Here is an 18,267-nt window from a genome sequence, read left to right as displayed (position 1 = left end):
CATGTACACCAAGACTGGAATATGTACATGTATGCACATGTACACCAAGACTGGAATATGTATGCACATGTACACCAAGACTGGAATATGTATGCACATGTACACCAAGACTGGAATATGTATGCACATGTACACCAAGACTGGAATATGTATGCACATGTACACCAAGACTGGAATATGTATGCACATGTACACCAAGACTGGAATATGTATGCACATGTACACCAAGACTGGAATATGTATGCACATGTACACCAAGACTGGAATATGTATGCACATGTACACCAGCACTCCGTGGATTGCAGGTTTGCCAGTCAAATTATAAATGCACTCCATGCAAACAGTACAGTAAAACCCTGAACCAAGCGGAATCCGGGTGTATCATGACCGGGAAAAAATCAGTCATGCACCAAAGTAGGGCAGGTTTCAAAGTTGCTGTATTCTGAATGGCATCATTCGTAATTTCGTATGTGTGTGTGCATCACCTAGACTAGACTGAGTACCGTGGACCCCTGGCCTGGGGTTACACCTACAACTGAAGCGAAAGGCTGAGTTGTACTTCAAGTTTTCGTGGCGCATTTCAGCAATCATCAGACAGCGGCATTTGGCATTATGATTCACGACTTGTATGTACATGTACTGCTCTGCACACTTTGTGCATTGAATTACCCCCCCCCCCCCCCCCCACCCTACCGGGGTTATGTACTCTTGGTCACTACTACTAGTATGTACATGTACAGTACAACTGAGTACATGTACTTGTAGAGCGCCGAGCGGGTTAAAATCCCAAGTCAACCGACATTTTTTATGTGCATGTACATGTATGCGTTCGATTTGTACTCAGCAAAGGCTACTGCATTCATTTGAGGGGGGGGGGGGGGGTCAGCCTTCATCCCTGAAAATGAGACCCTTGTTCAAGGACTGGTACAAAGGCCGCTACATTGAAGATCATGCCCATTGCATGTACACAAACTTCAAAAGCGCCTTCAAGCATGTGATGCTTGTATTGAGCTCATGTCACATAGTCAGTACATGTACTCAGTATCAACCATGACATGAGCTCAATGCCAATGCCAATGCCATGGCAATGGTTTTTTATAATCATTGAAATCGTCGATTTATCATGACTTCTGCGGTGAGTGCAGCTACTGCTAGTACTAGTAAGTGTGTGACTGTCTGACATGACAGTGACTGACTGACTTGACTCCGATCCGCGACGTCCGCGTATGAACCATTTTGTGAACTATGATGATGGATTCTCGATGACCATGACCGATGACAAGTCAGTCACACCGTTCCGTCGATGCATGAATTAGGGCATGATGACACACTACCTACGCCACGCGTGCACGGTCATCGGTCACTACGGTGAACGGTCACGCCATACACTTCGGTTCACGTGAGCAGGCGCTGAACGGTGAAAATATCCTCAATCGAACTCACGGCTAGCCGGCTAGGCTAGGCTAGGCTCACCCTCTGCGTTGTCCTTCCTACAACAGTGCAGTACAAGCATGTCCTTCGTGGGGTTTGTGCCGACACAGAGCTAGCTCTGTTTTGCACGCAGCATGCAAGTCAATCGTTTGGGTGGCAGCTAGCTCGAGCTCCACAGCTCTTTCGAAAAGACACGAGTGAAAGTGATCCCACGTCGCTTGTTGGTATGAACGGAGAACAACAGGCTCGTTGTTAGAGGAACACTCGCGCGGAGGATTTAGCATTCTAGGAGCGTAAACAGCTTGCAGAGAACTTCAGACAGTGCATGCAAGATATCGGAAGCAGTGGGCGAGTATCCACTGCATTGGATAAGAGAGCTAGCGAGCGCAGGCTGAGGAGGCCTCCACCCGCATCCGCCAGCAGTTTGCAAGCGGCGTAGCACTTTGCACGGATCAGTTCAGATCGCGGTCCCCATAATTATCTGAGCATACATTTTTGCAGTTTTTTTCCTGTTTAGCTCGTTGCGGCTCATTGTAGTGCACTAGCACGGCGTAAAAGAAGAAAGCAGCTATTTACTTTGCTCTGCAGTGTGAGAGACTACTTGCTGAAGCCCCGTCACCGCGTGTGCAGGTAGCAGCACAGACTTGCCTCCTGGGCGAGCGCGGGATGTTATGAAAAGTACAATTATTTAGTTCGAAAGGAGTAGCTCTGTTCGGCTCTAGCCGCGAGGTATCATAATCACACGTCCTTGCCCCGGCTGCTGCTCGGCAGTGAGGGTGAGAGTGCGACGAAGCTTTTCAGTCTGACCTTAGACTAAGTTAGAGGTCAATATCAAGTGCTCTTCTGAAGTGGCTTTGGAAAGCCGTGCGTACACCGAAAGAACAGTCAGTGTAGAAGCAGATTTCCAATGGACTAGATATCGTATTCTGCTACTAATACTGCCAACGTATGTCAGGAGCGCCGGACGAAAGCCCCACTATAATGGAATTGACAAGACTACCGCTGGATGGCTGCGGACTTTGGCGGCATGGTACACTAACTCCTGCTATCGTTGTGTGCCTGATTTTGGCCAGCTCGTTCATTGTCGCCGACCTGTACTACTATGGAGTGCTTGGTGAGCTGCCATGTCAGGCATCCAATTGCTCATCCACCATTCCTCAGCCATCTGTGAAGCTGATGATGCAGGACCACATGAGCCACTACATACACCACTATGGGGCGGAGGAGTTTGAAGAAGCCACAAGTCTGGCTGACCTTCCCTTCATCACTCCCAACTTCATTACCACGGTGCATATATTTGTTGGTGCACTGGGCGGGTACCTAGTGTCGTCGGAGCACTACAAAATCCGCCAGATTGCCGTTGGCGTATTCCAGTTCAGAATATTCTTGGACATGATGGACGGCGTAGTGTACCGGCGACAGCTTCACCAGTCGACGTACGTTAACGGCTGGGGTACTCTCGGCTACTATATCGATGCCGGGGCAGATGTACTGGCATCGGTTATCTTAGTGTACGGGCTATTCGTCTACCTGGCACGGCACCCTCCCCGGCGCAACGAGGGCCTGCCGCTGCGTCACCCGCCAGAGCCGATAACCGACGTACCGGTGAGCCGCAGCACCATTCAGCTGACGCTGGTGATCTGTCTCATTCAGGGCTGCATGCGTGGCATGCTCTGGGATCGCTACCAGTTTGCATTCCATTCGGTCTTCAGCAAGGTGCTACATCACAAGGCCGATGCGGTAAGCCATGGCTATAAACGCCGCACACTGAGCCAGTTCCGTTATTTTCTCAATGGTTTACTATGGCATTCGTTATTTTCTCAATGGTTTACTATGGCATTCCCCAAGGTGTACTGTAAGTCGACGAATTTTCGGCCCATTCACATTTCGGCCTCCCAGGGCTAAAACCCATTTCGGCCGCATTGAATTTTCGGCCTGTACTGCTGCTGCCTGTATACACTGTCACACGGAACCTTGCAAAACGAAATTTCGGCCTAACATGACCAGGCCGAAAATAAATATGCGCCGAATATTCGTTGACTTACAGTAGCCTATAATTATACGACAGCTAGACCACTACATCGGACTGGGACAGTGAAGCCTAGTTCACATTCGACGCAACGCCGACGGTACGGGACGTAAGGGCTTGTCGGGAGGGCTGGGGTGAGCTGTAAAATCCTGTACGATTCGTACGACACGACATGCAGCAGTCGTTGCGACGTTCAACGTCGAACGGCGCGAGTCATAAGGCACGGTCCGTGACGGGGTGACTTTCGGACCTAATTTCTCGTTTTTCGGGACTTCTTTTCAATTATTTCTCCTTCAAAGAAGCGGAATCAAGTTCACAATACCAGTTTTTCATGAAGAATAAAAAATTAGCTCTGAAAGTTGTGGCATTCAAATAATAGCCCCAGGAAATGATAGAATAATTCATCTGTCACGCTTCTGAACTATCTCTAAATACAATCAGTGACATGAGATCTTATGTTGCTAAAATTCAGCTCAAGTCGTGCTAGCCATTCTGTGAGTTATCATGGGAAGCGCAGTGTTTGAAATGCTAAAAATGTCCAAGTACGAATCGGGAGTAGTCGGCGCACGACGGCGTCTCCTGTTCACAATCAAATTGCAGCCGTTTTGTACGCTTGCGTCCCCGTCTACGCCCGTCTACGGTATGAAAAGTTGGATCGATCCAACTCTTCCCGTCGCTTCCCGATCTGTACGGTAGTACGGTTGCGTTCCCGTTCCTGGTGTTCACATTGGACGCCGTCAGACCGTCCCGTCGCTTCCCGTCGATCCTTACGTCGCGTCCCGTCGCGCCCCGTCGAATGTGAACTAGGCTTGAGAGAGGTGGTCTAGTATTGCAGGAACTTCACATCTCTAGGAGACTCCCTTTGATAGGCATGCATTAGCCTCTCGAAAATCCCCTTGAAATAGAATGGCAATGTTGAATCTCTGGAAAGCTAAACGAAAGGCCCTTCCAAAAGTGTATTCGTTGGAATCCACTACTGCTTGACAGAGTTGTGAAACAACCAGGGACGTAGGCCGACTGGTTGATGGCATGCTACCCACGGACCAGGTAGTTCAGACAACTTTGGTCTCAAACAGTGCGAAACTGCAGTGGACCACCAGGCATGCAGACTACAGAGAGCCGGGAACCACTTGGAAGGCTACATACACACCTGGAATGTGTTGGCAATCTTCTTCAAATCAAAATGATAAAACTATTTCTTTTGTTTTTGTTTAAAAGGTTACTGTATGGTCAAACCCTGCCGTGCATTGTTTTGTTGTCCAAAATTAATACAAACCCCTTTCAATGCAAAAACCAGAAGAACACACAAGCAATCCTAGAAAAAATTGTAGCTGTTGTCTCCATATGAAATGATCACAGAGCTTGCCAGAGCGTATGATGTACTGGTCCCATCTTACAAACATGAAGCGCCTATGCCTGCCATCAATTACATGTACATTTCACATGTCCTTGAGAAGTTCGTGGAACAGCTGTCATAGCACTATCCCTGCAACGTCGTACATGCCACTGGCTTCCACACTCTGTCTGTGTTCCGTGCTGAGGAAGTGCAGGACCAGATGTTGCCCACGTGAGACTCTTCGGACAAACAATTACTTGTTGGCCGCCAACTGTTGTCAGAACTGTCAGAACTAACTTACGGCTGCTGTTACAGTGCTGTTCACTGGGGCATGAGCTGTGCTGACTGCTGAGGCGTGCTGCAGCAGTGCTGGTCCTGGCAGCTATGAGTCAGACAGTTCTTCCACAAGTAACCTGCACTCTGAATGCATGTGTGAACAGTCCTGCCCCCCCCCCCCCCCCCACAGTGCAGGACTTCTGTCTACGGGAATGTCCTGCGGTTATCAGGGTTACTGTGAACTAGATCTATGCAATTTCATGAAGGAGTGATCTTCGATATCAGTATGTTCTAGACTTCTAGATAAGTTAGGCCAAATTACAAAAAGCAGCATGCTCACTATACTCCTCTCATGCAGCTATACCGGGAATTTGGGCAGTTTTACCAGTTCACACATGTTTACAAATTAGGATAGGCATTCCATGGCAAAAAAATCATGAAGAAGCAGAAAACTCGGACCCTTGGGTTCTTGAGCCTTATTTCGGCCAAAACCTGGTTTTCAAAAGCTATTTTGGATGCATGGACTTGTTATTGTCACAGTGAGTTGGGTGGTCCACATTGTTGAAACACTCCATACCACAGCTATCTAAAGCATCCTTGTTGGGAAGAGCAGTGATTGAATGTGAACTTCGCTCTCTCTGTCTCCCTCTCTCTCTCTCTCTCTGTCTCCCTCTGTCTCTCTCTCTCTCTGCGATAACTGAATTCCTTTGCTCTTCTCAACTTGTATCCTTTCCTGTCTCTGTGCAGATGCTACAAGCTAGTATTTTCAATTCCACATTGACAAGAGCTGTCTTGTGGTTATGGAAGCTGTCATCAGCAGAAGGAATGCTGGGCTTTGTCTTCTTTAGCATATTTCTTGACTTCACTTGGGTAAGTTTTTATGACTTACGGTAGCACCTTCTTATGTTTTATTTTATTTTTACAATGCTGCGAATGGTTTCTCCGTGCAGACTTCACAAAGTTAGTTGCCACTGACTTCTAATGTAACGCCACGGAGATCCTACATGTTAAATCAAGCCCACGACTGAACCCTCAGCGTGGGTGTTTCTTGCAGTTGGGCCCACAATCCAAAATATTCTCACTGATATTCACCCACCCTCGCCCTTGCCGCTGCATCTGCCACCATGATATACCCGGCATGGTGGTGGCCTGGCACAAGCGAAACTTCCGAAGCTGGTTGTATTTCCCAACCCAATTCTATAGCAGGTGGTAACGCAATCGTGCTAACTTTTACTTTACCGTTAGATCGGGGTTGGAGCACAGTGCGCAGTAACAGACACCACACAACACCCTCCCTAAAATTAACTTTTTACTACCTAGGAGTTATCATTGGCTGCTGTTATAGTAAAGTTGATATCATCTGCATAGGTCACTAACCAGTAGTGCTGTATCCCCACTCTCTCTCTCTCTCTCTCTCTCTCTCTCTCTCTCTCTCTCTCTCTCTCTCTCTCTCTCTCTCTCTCTCTCTCTCTCTCTCTCTCTCTCTCTCTCTCTCTCTCTCTCTCTCTCTCTCTGTGTGTCTTCTGCCCGGTTGCAGCCAATGTTGGTTGTAATTCGGAAGTACGGTTTTATCCAGCTAGCAGTTGTTGTGACCATATCTCAGCTACACGCCTGGCAGGTGAGAACTAAGAGAATGCTGGCTCCACTGTGCCCTCCCTCCCTCCTCTCTCTCTCTCTCTCTCTCTCTCTCTCTCTCTCTCTCTCTCTCTCTCTCTCTCTCTCTCTCTCTCTCTCTCTCTCTCTCTCTCTCTATCTATCTATCTATCTATCTCTCTCTCACTGAGAGGTTTCACAGACTGCCATGGCACACAATCTAGGCGAACATAAGCCACGGGGCTAGATTTTACTGCTGGGGAAACTGTGCCAGAAGGCAACCCACCAATACAAACGTCTTTTCTGCAAAGTATAACCGCATGGGTTTGGTACTCTCTATCTTAGCGCCTAGATGCCCGTGGAGTAGGCGAGCCATGAGAAGCTGTGAGGTATTAACTACGCTGTGCAGTTGAGTTCAGTCAACATGACCGGTATGGTCTCTTCGTGCATGTTCACAACTGTGGCACGATATCCGTCACAAACCTCTGACGCGCCATAAGATAAAGCATTGGTACACTTCCACCAGTTATTCACGGGCAACCTGCGGACTCTCTGTGAATTGGTGCCACCAGTTCTACGCCAGGGTTGCTGCTACGGAGGTATAGGCTGCTTTTCCTGATCCTGCATGAGAAGAGCATGCAATTGCGAATGCCGTACTCGCAGACAAATGAAGACGTACAGGGTACTTGTAGCTTGTACCGTAACCACCTGACCACCTGACTTAGCACAGAGCTCACTGCATTTCTTGCAGTTTGACATCTCTGACTTTGGCAGGCTGCACTGACTGTTGCTTTTCCCCTTGCCGAAGCTTGATTGCGACCAGTTCGGCCAGGCATTAAAAGTTCTGCCGGTGAGACTAAACAACGTTGAAATTAGTGACTTGAAATGGCTACCAGCAGGTGAACATACATGTAGATAGATAATATTAGATATGATGGTCCGGTACGGTACACTCCTTCTACTTCTCTCACTATTGCGCACAGTGACATGATATTGCCGTTGATTGCTTTTGCCTCTGTCCACAGGTTAGTGAGCTTCTGGCAAAGGCTGCATGACCTAGAGCTCAGCACTTGATTACACGATTGACTTGACCACTCCACTACTCCAGCAGCATGCCAGGCATTGCAGTGGGCACCCCCATGAAACAAGTACAGCAATTTGTACCGATGTTCAAGATTTTTGTTGGACTTGATGTCAGGCCGCTTCTACCGATCTATTTCGAAGTTAGTGTTCCGTCCTATGTCGACATTAGAATGTTGCTTGCTTTTCTTGCATTGATATATTATCAGGATTTTGTTTACTTCAGAAAGGCACGGGCCAGTGCATTTTTGGACGTTCTATTTATTTCTCAATGCCACCCAAAGGCTATACTGTATAGACCTTCTGGTTTAGACGAGATCGAGAGAAAGAGAGAAGTGTTTCCTGCTCTATGCACATTATCTACCGCAGACACGGGTAATAGTGGCATCATCCTGCACTTCTGCCTATATTATGATCCAAATCTATAATAATTCTCTCAAGTTTAAAACTTCTCTCTTTCCGTTTGCAGCGCGGGCATGTTTTGACAAATTGAATCTTAGGTGTTCGATATGTTCCAGCATTTCCTTCTGTTCAAAAATCTAACACTTCCAAATTTCTCGTTTCTGGTTATCAAAAAGATGAGCTTCAGCTCTGACGTAAATTTCTTTTAGTGTTTTCTGAAATTCTAAATGGAAATTTACTGGTGGTAGTTGGTGGTGACGCAGGCAGGTACTGTGGGTTGGTCCATGAGCGTGATTGCGAACCAAGAGAGGTACCGGGGTCAAGTCCTGCTTGGAAAGGAGACAACCTTTCCAGCCGTGCTGCGGCCCACGGTCAATTGGGAACTTGTGTGTGTGTGTGTGTGTGTGAGAGAGAGAGAGAGAGTACACAGATGTGGCAAATGGGGCTGCATAGGTACTTGTACCATTGTAGGACGGCACATCTGCCATGCAAAACTCAAGGTAATGTTTGATGCTTCCTGCAGCTTCAATTGTTGTGGGTTTGTAGCCATGTCTCAACCATAGCACTCACACCTTTTTCTTTCTTTTTTTACACTGTGTTCGACGTTTTAGGGAGCATAGTCAGAATAAGAACCAACTCTCTGGCACTGGGAGAAACAGGGGTTAGTGCATCAGTTGTTGTATAGGAAAGCTTGATTGCACTGCGTGGAAGCTCAGTGAATCAGTTGAGGTCTGTTGCGACACCAAGCCGACCATCAAGCTCAACAAGGGATCAGTGGGAACTCGTGAAGTGTCACACTTGACTTAAACGTACTGTACTGCCCAACACTGCACGAGTTATGCTGATACAATGACGTCATGTACTGGACTCCTCACCAATACTAGTACCTAGTTGTATAGAAATGTTGAATACACTGAGTCTGTGAGTCTGTACAGTACTGCACCCCTCGTTGTGCTGCACTTCACCAGTTGTAGTCTTCGGGGTGCTGAGTCGAATGGTCTTGGTCCGAGGAAGCTGAGACGCTCCCTTCCTACTTTAATCCCAATCGAACTCGCGCACTTCCACCGAAACTGGGTGACTGCGCCCTACTACTACTAGATGGGGATTTGTATGCAAAATGTCACTAAAAGCGCCATTTCGTTCTTATAAAAGCACGGATGACCGCGATTGGCCCATATGTTGTAGTCTTTTGGACGCTGAGTCGACTGGCGTTGGTCCGAGAAAGCTGCGATGCAGCGTTCCTCCTTTATTCCCAATCGAACATGCTTGAACAAGCGGTCACCTGGTCACCTTGCCTGCAGGGTACAGCTTACAGCCTGTTTGACCTTTTTTGGGTGCAGTCCTGTCACTCGAGTTGAACCTTGGTAAGTGTGTGGTGTGAAAGTTGTCGCCTGCTGGCTAGTCAAAGCCCGAAATTGCCCGGCCCGGGCCGATAAATTGCGGCAATATTTTGCTGCCTCTTTTTCGAAAATTTGCCTGGCATTTCTTTTGGCAGTCGAAATATTGCTCTCAAATTGCTCCCAAACAGGCTGTAAATGAGCACGTAACCGCTTACTCAAACAGAAATAAGGGCCGAACGCTGCATCGCAGCCTTTTCGGACCAAAACCAGTTGACTCAGCGGCCAAAAGACTCCAACATATGGACCAATCGCGGTCATCCGCGCTTTTATAAGAACGAAACGGCGTTTTTAGCCCAGTTTTAGGGAGGAAATTCAAAATTCCCATCTGAAATCTAACGCTTTTCGATAAATTGCTCAAAAATTGCCGGCAATCTGGCATTTCGATATATTGCTCAAAGAATTGCCGGCAATTTCGGGCTATGACTACTGCTGGCGCTGTGACCAGGTGACTTGGGCATGCAGGAGCACATGACCGCTTGTTCAACCATGTTCGATTGGGAATAAAGGAGGAACGCTGCATCGCAGCTTTCTCGGACCAAAACCAGTCGACTCAGCGTCCAAAAGACTACAACATATGGGCCAATCGCGGTCATCCGTGCTTTTATAAGAACGAAATGGCGCTTTTACACGTGACATTTTGCATACAAATCCCCATCTAGGAGGGCGCAGTCACCCAGTTTCGGTGGAAGTGCGCGAGTTCGATTGGGATTAAAGTAGGAAGGGAGCGTCTCAGCTTCCTCGGACCACGACCATTCGACTCAGCACCCCGAAGACTACAACTGGTGAAATTATTTAATTATTTTGATTTTAGGCTTAACTTCCCCTTTAATTATCCTTACCTTTGCCCACCAAGGAAATCGGAATACTGTATTCAAACTCGATGGTACGTACATGTACATGTGTACGGTAGGTATTACTGTATCAAGAGTACTCTTGGTATTATGACGAAGATCCACCAAGACCTGGATCAGCAGGATCAGGCGTTGCACACTCTGGCCTCTCTGGGGGGGTTATGTACTCTTGATGTTACCGACTCTGAGCAGGCAGGAGATCGGAGATGAAGCAACTCGGGCTGCCACAATGACTATTATGTGACATCTATGGGAAAGCTAGTACGCTGTACTAAGCCTACTACCAGGGAGTCGTAAATACCGGTATTTTACGACTCCCTGCCTACTACTCGCGGACCAAGCCAAGAGTAGAGATCAAGCACAAAAATGAGGATTGAGCTGAGGTTGGCTCACCATGCACCACTGACGCTGTACTGGCCTGGTCCGGCCATGAGCGAAAATAATACCTGCGAAAGTTTGTTTCACGTTCAAAGCAGCTGCGCGTGCGAACGTTCAACGTAGTCATGATACTGATAGTCGTTGGCGCATGGCACAAAGACAAGTATATAAGTACAATGTAATAATTATTATTACAGTCCATTCAGAAAAAAATGAACTTCTAGCTTTTGGCCATAAATGGGTCAAACGTTGAGTTTCTTTAGAATTTTTTTCTGCAATCCCATATGGAATCCTCTTCCAATTATGTTTCTGAAGTTTTTTTGTCCAAAAAGCAAGCCATAGCAAGAATAGGATTTCGGCCAGGTTTTGCCCCAAAAGCACTGAATTGGGAAAAACCATCAAAATCCAGGCCGTTTGACCCCGCCTGCAACAGTGCATTCTGCGGTTCGAACCCCAGTTCAGGCACCCTTTTTGGACCCTTTTTCAAATTTCAAAGTTCGCAGCACTGCACTGTGTACGATGAAATCACGAAAAATCGCCAAATACGGGAGCTCGCCAGAGCCAGGACCCATCTTTTTATGAATGGACTGTAGTTTCGCTTCTCGTCAAACGAAAATTTGCGCAAACGTTCACCATGTTCACTCTGCAAAATTAATTAAAAACCTCTCTTGCTGTTGTTTCAAAAGTAACAGCCGCGGGGCGGGGCCGGTTGGCGCGGAGGGGAAATCCCTCAATCCTCCCACGCGTACCTACTTTCCGTAGATCTACGTCTTGTCAGTGTGTCTGTTTTGGACGATGCCTGCTCTTGTCCTTTTACATCAGATATTGAAAATAATGCTGTGAGTAGTGGCCGAACCTTTGAGGCCTCGAGGGTGACATCTCAACAGCCTCTTGTCTCATCTACCACCGGAATAGCGCCTGCGTGTAGTGTGTACTGTTGCCTCAAAACCGGAGAAAACTGCTTCAATCTCCTTGTCTTTCGCGCCGGCCAATACTTGGCCAGGCTAAGATTAGTAATGGACGGTGGTGTACTTTCGCGGTACGGCTTGGTATCACCTCCTGTGATCTTCTGTCTAGTTCTCGGTGCTTCATTCGTCGTTGCTGATCTGTATTTCTATGGAGTATTGGGTAAGCTACCATGCCAGGCGTCCAATTGCTCGTCTACGGTTCCGAGGCCGTCCGTGAAGCTCATGATGCAAGATCATATGTGTCATCACGTTCATCACTACGCAGCAGAGGCATTTGAAAGTTATACTCACTTGTCTGAACTTCCCTTCATAACCCCGAACTTTATTACAACAATGCACATATTTGTAGGTGCCTTTGGTGCATACCTAGTGTCGTCTGAGAACTTCAAAATCCGCCAAATTGCCGTTGGTGTATGTCAGTTCAGAATATTCTTGGACATGCTGGATGGTGTTGTGTTCAGACGACAGCTGAAACATTCAATGTACGTCAACGGTTGGGGAACTCTTGGCTACTATATTGATGCTGGTGCAGATATACTGGCATCTTTCCTCTTGGTTTATGGCCTATTTATCTACCTGGTTCGACAACCGCCTCGCCGTAGCGAGGGTCTACCCCTACGTACTAGTCCACCGGAACCAATAACGGACATGCCCGTCAGCCGCAGCACCATCCAGCTAACACTAATACTCTGTCTTATTCAAGGTTGCCTCCGTGGATTGTTCTGGGATCGCTACCAATTTGCCTTTCACAGCATCTTCAACAAAGTGCTACATCACAAGGCTGATGCGGTAAGCGAATAGTGGCTTGAGTTACTGTAGGAAACCCAATGGCGATAGTTAGGAGCTGAGCATGAGAACTGATGTGGATCAGAGTGAACAATGCCGGGTGTTCTTCTGAAGGCTACCAGCTCAATGCAGCCTCTCACCTTATCTGTAAAAGCAGTGTGTGTGTGTGTGTGTGTGTGTGTGTGTGTGTGTGTGTGTGTGTGTGTGTGTGTGTGTGTGTGTGAGTACACCGCTGGGGTGAACTGGGATTGTACGAGCACTCCGAAACGGAAAAAAGGGGAAGAAAAGAAAAAGAGAAAGCAATTTATAAATGTGCAGTGGGTAAGCAATGGTGCCCTTCATGTGCATCCAGAAGACATCTACAATATAGCTCACACCTGTTGCCGTTTAGTTTAGGGTAGAACAGAGTTGACATGCGGGGTTAGGAGTGTTCATGCAGTGGGCCGTGAAAGCCTTCTTTATTTCTTTGTCCATTTCCAATGGTTTCGGTACAATCTACATTTGCGTGAGGCCTGGTATCGTTAGGGCCGTTTAGACGAGTATCCCAAAGCCGTGCGTGCTGAATCAAGCAAACAATGCCTTTGCAGACTCCAAGGTGGCTTGAGGCGGTCTGGTTTGCAATACACATAATTTGATAAGGTGGTGTCTGCTACATCTCATGTTATCATGGCTTGACTGCTCCTGCTCAAAGTCATGTAATGCACTGAGTCATGTAGGTACTTCCTGTCATGTAGGGCTGGATGTGCCACACTCTTCCTGCCTGTGTGCTCAGAATGCACAGCTATGCACAGCTGCTGTGCATTGCGCCTCCTAATAAATAGTTCATATTTTGGCGAGATACATAGCTGATTTGCTATGCATCCAGCTGCGTTGAGCTAACTTTGGATTGGACACTGACGGATTAAAATTGTAGGCAATGGGTGACGCTGGTGCGAGTATGTGTGTGTGTATGTGTGTGTGTGCATGTGTGTGTGTGTGTGTGCATGTGTGTGTGTGTGTGCATGTGTGTGTGTGTGTGTGCATGTGTGTATGTGTGCATGTGTGTGCCTATGTGTATGCGTGTGTATGTGCATGTGCGTGTGTGTCAACCTGTCGGAAGGCTACCTTCTTGCCAAAGCATTTGGAAGTTGGACTACTGTAGTTTCAGCTCTATAATCCAGCTATTAGTGTGTTGTTACTACAGCTTTCATGGCTGAGTTGGTAAAGTAACCCCAATTTCACTTCAAGGTACCAGTGAATCTAGTGTCTGCTTCTATCCAAGCAGTGTGCTGTCCAAACTGGTTACCCAAGCAAGCGTAGGGTGTACACAGGTATCTGGCTTGGCTGTCCTTTTCTGATGTGCTCCGTGTGGTGTAGACCAGGTGTGCATTGGGGGTCGATATACATGGCTTCGCCAGTTGTGTGGGTTAGGCAGCTATCTGGCGCTAGTCTTGATCTGTTTCATTCGGATCTTGTCATGTCCGCTGTTGTTGCTATAACAGAAAAGCTGTGGGTGTACAACCATTGCATTTGCAGATTTGCGTGCTTCTCTTGCGACCGGCGTACATAGTATGGTGTGTGTGAGGGAGGGGGGGGGGGGGGGGACAATGGATGTAGAAAGGTGGCTTTGACCCCCCCACCCCACCGTTCTCAGACTCTTGCTTTGTGTGTCCGTCTGTCCGTGTTTGCACGTGCTCTTTTTTATTTTACTATTTACTTTGTTTTCAATGCAGATGCTGCAAGCTAGGATTTTCAACTCGCCACTCACCCGATTTGTCTTGTGGTGTTGGAAACTCTCATCTGCCGAAGGAATGTTAGGCTTTGTCTATGCAAGCATATTCCTTGACTTTGTTTGGGTAGGTTGCGGATTGTTTCGGCTGGCTTTGCATGTGTATGCCCTTCATTGCATAAGGAGGTTTCACGCAGAAACACACCCTAACAAGTTTAAATTACGGTGAAAATGGGAAACTTGTCAGCGCTAGAAGCGCTTTCTAGGTTCGGCCTGGTCCCATAACTCAGATAGTTAGAGCATTGCTCATGACAAGCAAGGTGCCTAGTTCCATAACTCAGATAGTTAGAGCATTGCTCATGACAAGCAAGTTCCAGCCCCGGGTGGGGTTGTTTTTTTTCCGCTTTTCTGGCAGTTCACTTTCAATGGCTGTTTTAATACCTTGAAAACAGAAAATTCATTATTTCGAAGTATCCTGGATGTTACATGAAGTGGGATACTGATGCTAGTGGTTGTTTTGTACAAAGTACAGTTCTGGATGGCCGACGTTGCACAACGCCAGTTACCGTAAAAGCCTCTGTATACGCCCACTCGAAATAACGCCCACCCTTCGTGTACACGCCCGGTCAGGAGAAGTCAACACTTTTGTTTCAAAATAGCGCCCATGCCCATGTATACGCCCAAGTATGCCGGCAATACCAGTACATGTACAGGTACCGATACCCAATACTTACTGCTATGTTGATGTATGTGTTTCAGGATGGCTTTTCCCAACCAGAAGCGGGGATACTGTATTTTATAGTGTGCACGCTCAGCTAAAAAATGAAATGGATACAGTTTCGAGTCGTGCTGAGCCAGGGGAGAATTTCAACATTTGTATTCCAAGTATACGCCCGGTTCCAAAATAACGCCCGCGCCCTTGTACACGCCCAGGAAATCGAGGCTGCTATTCTATACGCCCGGGGGCCTATACACGGGCTTTTACGGTATTTCACCACGAGTACACTACCACAGTACCTCGCCTTCAAAGTACATATTGTTATGTCACTTGCGGGTACGCTGTACTGAAGTCTCACTGTACTGAAGTCTCGCTGTACTGAAGTCTCGCTGTACTGAAGTCTCACTGTATGTACAAAGAATCAAGAGATATACTACATGCACCAGTTCAAGATCAGTTTGCACACTTCTTGCAGCTTCTCTCTAAGAAATGTGTCTTGTTCCTGATGATGGTCGAACACCGGAACATTGAGCAGTAATTTAAAATTACACGTGGTATCTGCAGAAGGTGCAGTAGAGATGCGGAGTGGGCACACGCCTGCTTATCTACTCTTGATGTAACTTACTGCAGTGCGGGGGGGGGGGGGGGGGCAAATACAACGCAGAGTGCATGCAAGTGCTTCGGAGAGTGGAAGCTACAGTCACCAACTGTAGGTGCATGTAACGTCACTATTTCCGTTGGACAACGTTGTTGTGCTTTGTTAATTCTGTTTTTCCTGCCCTGGCATGCTCACAGCCTATGCTGATTGTATTGAGAAAGTACGGCTTCATCCAGCTGGGAGTTGTTGTCATCATCTCCCAGCTACATGCCTGGCAGGTATGTGGGTCTTCTTTGTTTTATACATGTACCAGTACTTCACGTCATATCTTAACAATTTCACAAAGTACCATTCCAGCCGGCTAACTGAGGGGCCGTTAACATGAGAAAGATAAACCCCGGGCTTCTTCAACCCTGTAGGCTTACTACAAGCCCGCCTTTTTCTGTCACCCAGTCATTTTAGAGCGCACATTTACATGGTGTGGCGGGCCTATTCAGCTCACCCCGAGCTGAACTAGCCCTACCCTTCATCCCCGAGCTTATCCAACCCCCAGGGCTTCTTTTCTCCTGTAAACGGTCAAGGAAATAAGCCCTGGGCTTATACGCGGGTTTTTCCGTATTTTTCTATTTTGCCTCGTGAACCTGAGAGGATTTCGTCGTGGCCAATGCGTCTCTTTGTTTCTCTTCTTGGGAAATTTTCTTCTGCTTTTTCGTTCACTGAAGGCTTCACCTTTTCGAAAATAAGTGACAATTGGAAAGGCAGTAGAAGCGTGAGCAGGCACTTCTTGATCCAAATTTCATCATTCACGAACATTTACCACTGCCTTCAACATGTGCGAGTTTAAAATAAAATGCGCGCATAACTCGCAGTCACCCACCTGAACTCAGCCCCGCCCACCTGTCACGTAAACGGTTTAAAACCCGAGGCGAATAAGCCCCTGAGAAATTAAGAATACTTCGTTGTGTGCAATGTGCTTGTAAATCCGCTTCAATCGATTAGCAATCACGCTAATACCTGACAATACAGGTGCACTTGCGTTGTCAAGGCTCTTGTGACAGTTAACATCTCAAGTTTCATTCTGGAGTTGAAGGAGGCGAGGGTTGTAGATGTGACGTTACACGGCGTAGCTACTGCTGTGCTTACTGGACTACTGGGGACTGCGTGCAATGTGGATGCGTGACACTGTGATCACAAGTGCAGTACCTGTCAACTGCTGGGACACAGTCGAAACTTTTTTCGGTACCCACCGCGATTCTTTTACTGGTCCTCAGGCATCCCGGGAACCACCCATGTACTACACCCTAGCCAAACAGTCCTAGTGTATTTTTTAAATAAAAAACAGCAAAATTACACTGTACTCGTACAGGAAAGGGTTTGTTGAAACTTTGTTTCCCACACTGCAGCTCACCCTTTTCCGCCGACTTGACCTGACACTTGACTATTTTGTAAAATAAGACTTCTCCATGAGTTTGAAGGAGTTGAAACGGGAATGGTTGGGAGAAAGAATTGACTGCCACCACCAGGACTCGAACCAGGGACCCTCGCATATGGCCAGCGATGCTCTACCCAAGCTTTGGTGTAATCGTCACCACCAAAAACATGAGTACTTGAAGTTCTACATCACAGTCCGACCGTTGTCATGGCAGCGATGGCTCTTTGAATACACCTGGACCATTGTTCTTTGAATACACCTGGACCATTTTTCGTACACGCTCGAACAGCAGATTGTTCACTGCTGTTGACTCTCCCACTGGTATAGTAATTGGACAGGTGCTGGGGCTGGGGGCATTGCTGGTACAAAACTCGGCATGCAACATAATGGAGATCAGCATTCACCCACTGTACACAGTCAACTGCGTGCCCGGACCCCATAGTTTGCAGTCATGTTCCCCAAGCCATGCACCATTTTCTTACTTCAGCGGTGTTGCCCATTAGAATTGATAAGCAGCCTGTGCTTATCTTGTCTTGTAATCTTGCTTCCTGTCTGCCTGTACAGATTGGCGAGCTACTTGGCAAGGCTGCATGAAGCTAGGATCGTCACTTGACTATATAAATTGACTTGACCAATGTAGAGTTTTATTACTAGTGAGATGATGCGGCTCAAGGAACAAATACAGTTGCATTTGCCCTGTATTTCCAATACTATTTTTTCTTACTTGCTGAACTCGACCTGAAATTACCTCAACCCTTCAGCTTCACCTGTCTGTTGTTTCGTTGTCTCGTGCTTCCCCCATTGCCAGGTGTCTCTGCACTCCCCTGTCTGCTAGGACCTATTACTGTATTAGCTTGCTGGGAGAGCCCAGATAGTAGTAGTGTCAAAACTCTTTGAAGTTCTCTGTCCAGCATGCAGGCTCTTTCTCTGGCATGTATTTCTTTTCAAAGCGAAGCTGGCACAAAAAAAATTAAAAACTAAACTAAAGAGAAATGCATACTGATACTACTGGCTGGCTTGGCCCTCTTCAGTCTGAACTGTCTTGCTCTTACAAGTATATCCATTTTACGCTCAAAATGAATAGTATATTTTGCGTGCAGCTTAGAACTCCATATTTATAGTTCAACTTTCATATTTTCCAGCCAGTTCATATCCATCAAAAAAAGTTTTAAAAATATCAAATCGTCCGTATCTCTTATCTCTCTTCTTTTTGTCTTCTTTGTTTACGGCGGTCAATGGGTGTGTGGACTGCAGTGCATGACACAGTCCGTTTCCATTCAA

General features: G+C 47.1%; 2 protein-coding genes across 2 annotated transcripts; both read left to right on the top strand.

The window, feature by feature from the left end:
* The first annotated feature begins 1,514 nt into the window (after positions 1–1,514).
* On the top strand, positions 1,515–8,385 carry LOC135830109 (ceramide phosphoethanolamine synthase-like). The gene is made up of 4 exons (XM_065342502.1): positions 1,515–3,171; positions 5,820–5,942; positions 6,610–6,690; positions 7,691–8,385. The coding sequence occupies exons 1-4, from the start codon at positions 2,380–2,382 to the stop codon at positions 7,718–7,720; spliced, it is 1,026 nt and encodes a 341-aa protein (XP_065198574.1). The 5' UTR covers positions 1,515–2,379; the 3' UTR covers positions 7,721–8,385.
* A 3,107-nt stretch (positions 8,386–11,492) lies between these two features.
* LOC135830088 (ceramide phosphoethanolamine synthase-like) lies at positions 11,493–18,256 on the top strand. The gene is made up of 4 exons (XM_065342480.1): positions 11,493–12,533; positions 14,243–14,365; positions 15,752–15,832; positions 17,551–18,256. The coding sequence occupies exons 1-4, from the start codon at positions 11,793–11,795 to the stop codon at positions 17,578–17,580; spliced, it is 975 nt and encodes a 324-aa protein (XP_065198552.1). The 5' UTR covers positions 11,493–11,792; the 3' UTR covers positions 17,581–18,256.
* Positions 18,257–18,267: the final 11 nt, after the last annotated feature.

This window comes from Sycon ciliatum, chromosome 1 (genome assembly GCF_964019385.1).
Source record: "Sycon ciliatum chromosome 1, ocSycCili1.1, whole genome shotgun sequence".
NCBI lineage: Eukaryota > Metazoa > Porifera > Calcarea > Leucosolenida > Sycettidae > Sycon > Sycon ciliatum.
The sequence above is the reverse complement of the archived record's forward strand: the minus strand, read 5'-3'. Positions and strand labels throughout refer to the sequence as shown.

What these genes read in the sequence shown, in the direction of transcription:
- LOC135830109 (XM_065342502.1), top strand. Translation starts at nt 2,380, where the DNA reads ATGTCAGGAGCGCCGGACGAAAGCCCCACTATAATGGAATTGACAAGA. An exon ending in TACATCACAAGGCCGATGCG is followed by an intron (nt 3,172 to 5,819) that starts GTAAGCCATGGC and finishes GTCTCTGTGCAG; the next exon opens with ATGCTACAAGCTAGTATTTT. An exon ending in TATTTCTTGACTTCACTTGG is followed by an intron (nt 5,943 to 6,609) that starts GTAAGTTTTTAT and finishes GCCCGGTTGCAG; the next exon opens with CCAATGTTGGTTGTAATTCG.
- LOC135830088 (XM_065342480.1), top strand. Translation starts at nt 11,793, where the DNA reads ATGGACGGTGGTGTACTTTCGCGGTACGGCTTGGTATCACCTCCTGTG. An exon ending in TATTCCTTGACTTTGTTTGG is followed by an intron (nt 14,366 to 15,751) that starts GTAGGTTGCGGA and finishes GCATGCTCACAG; the next exon opens with CCTATGCTGATTGTATTGAG. An exon ending in CCCAGCTACATGCCTGGCAG is followed by an intron (nt 15,833 to 17,550) that starts GTATGTGGGTCT and finishes CTGCCTGTACAG; the next exon opens with ATTGGCGAGCTACTTGGCAA.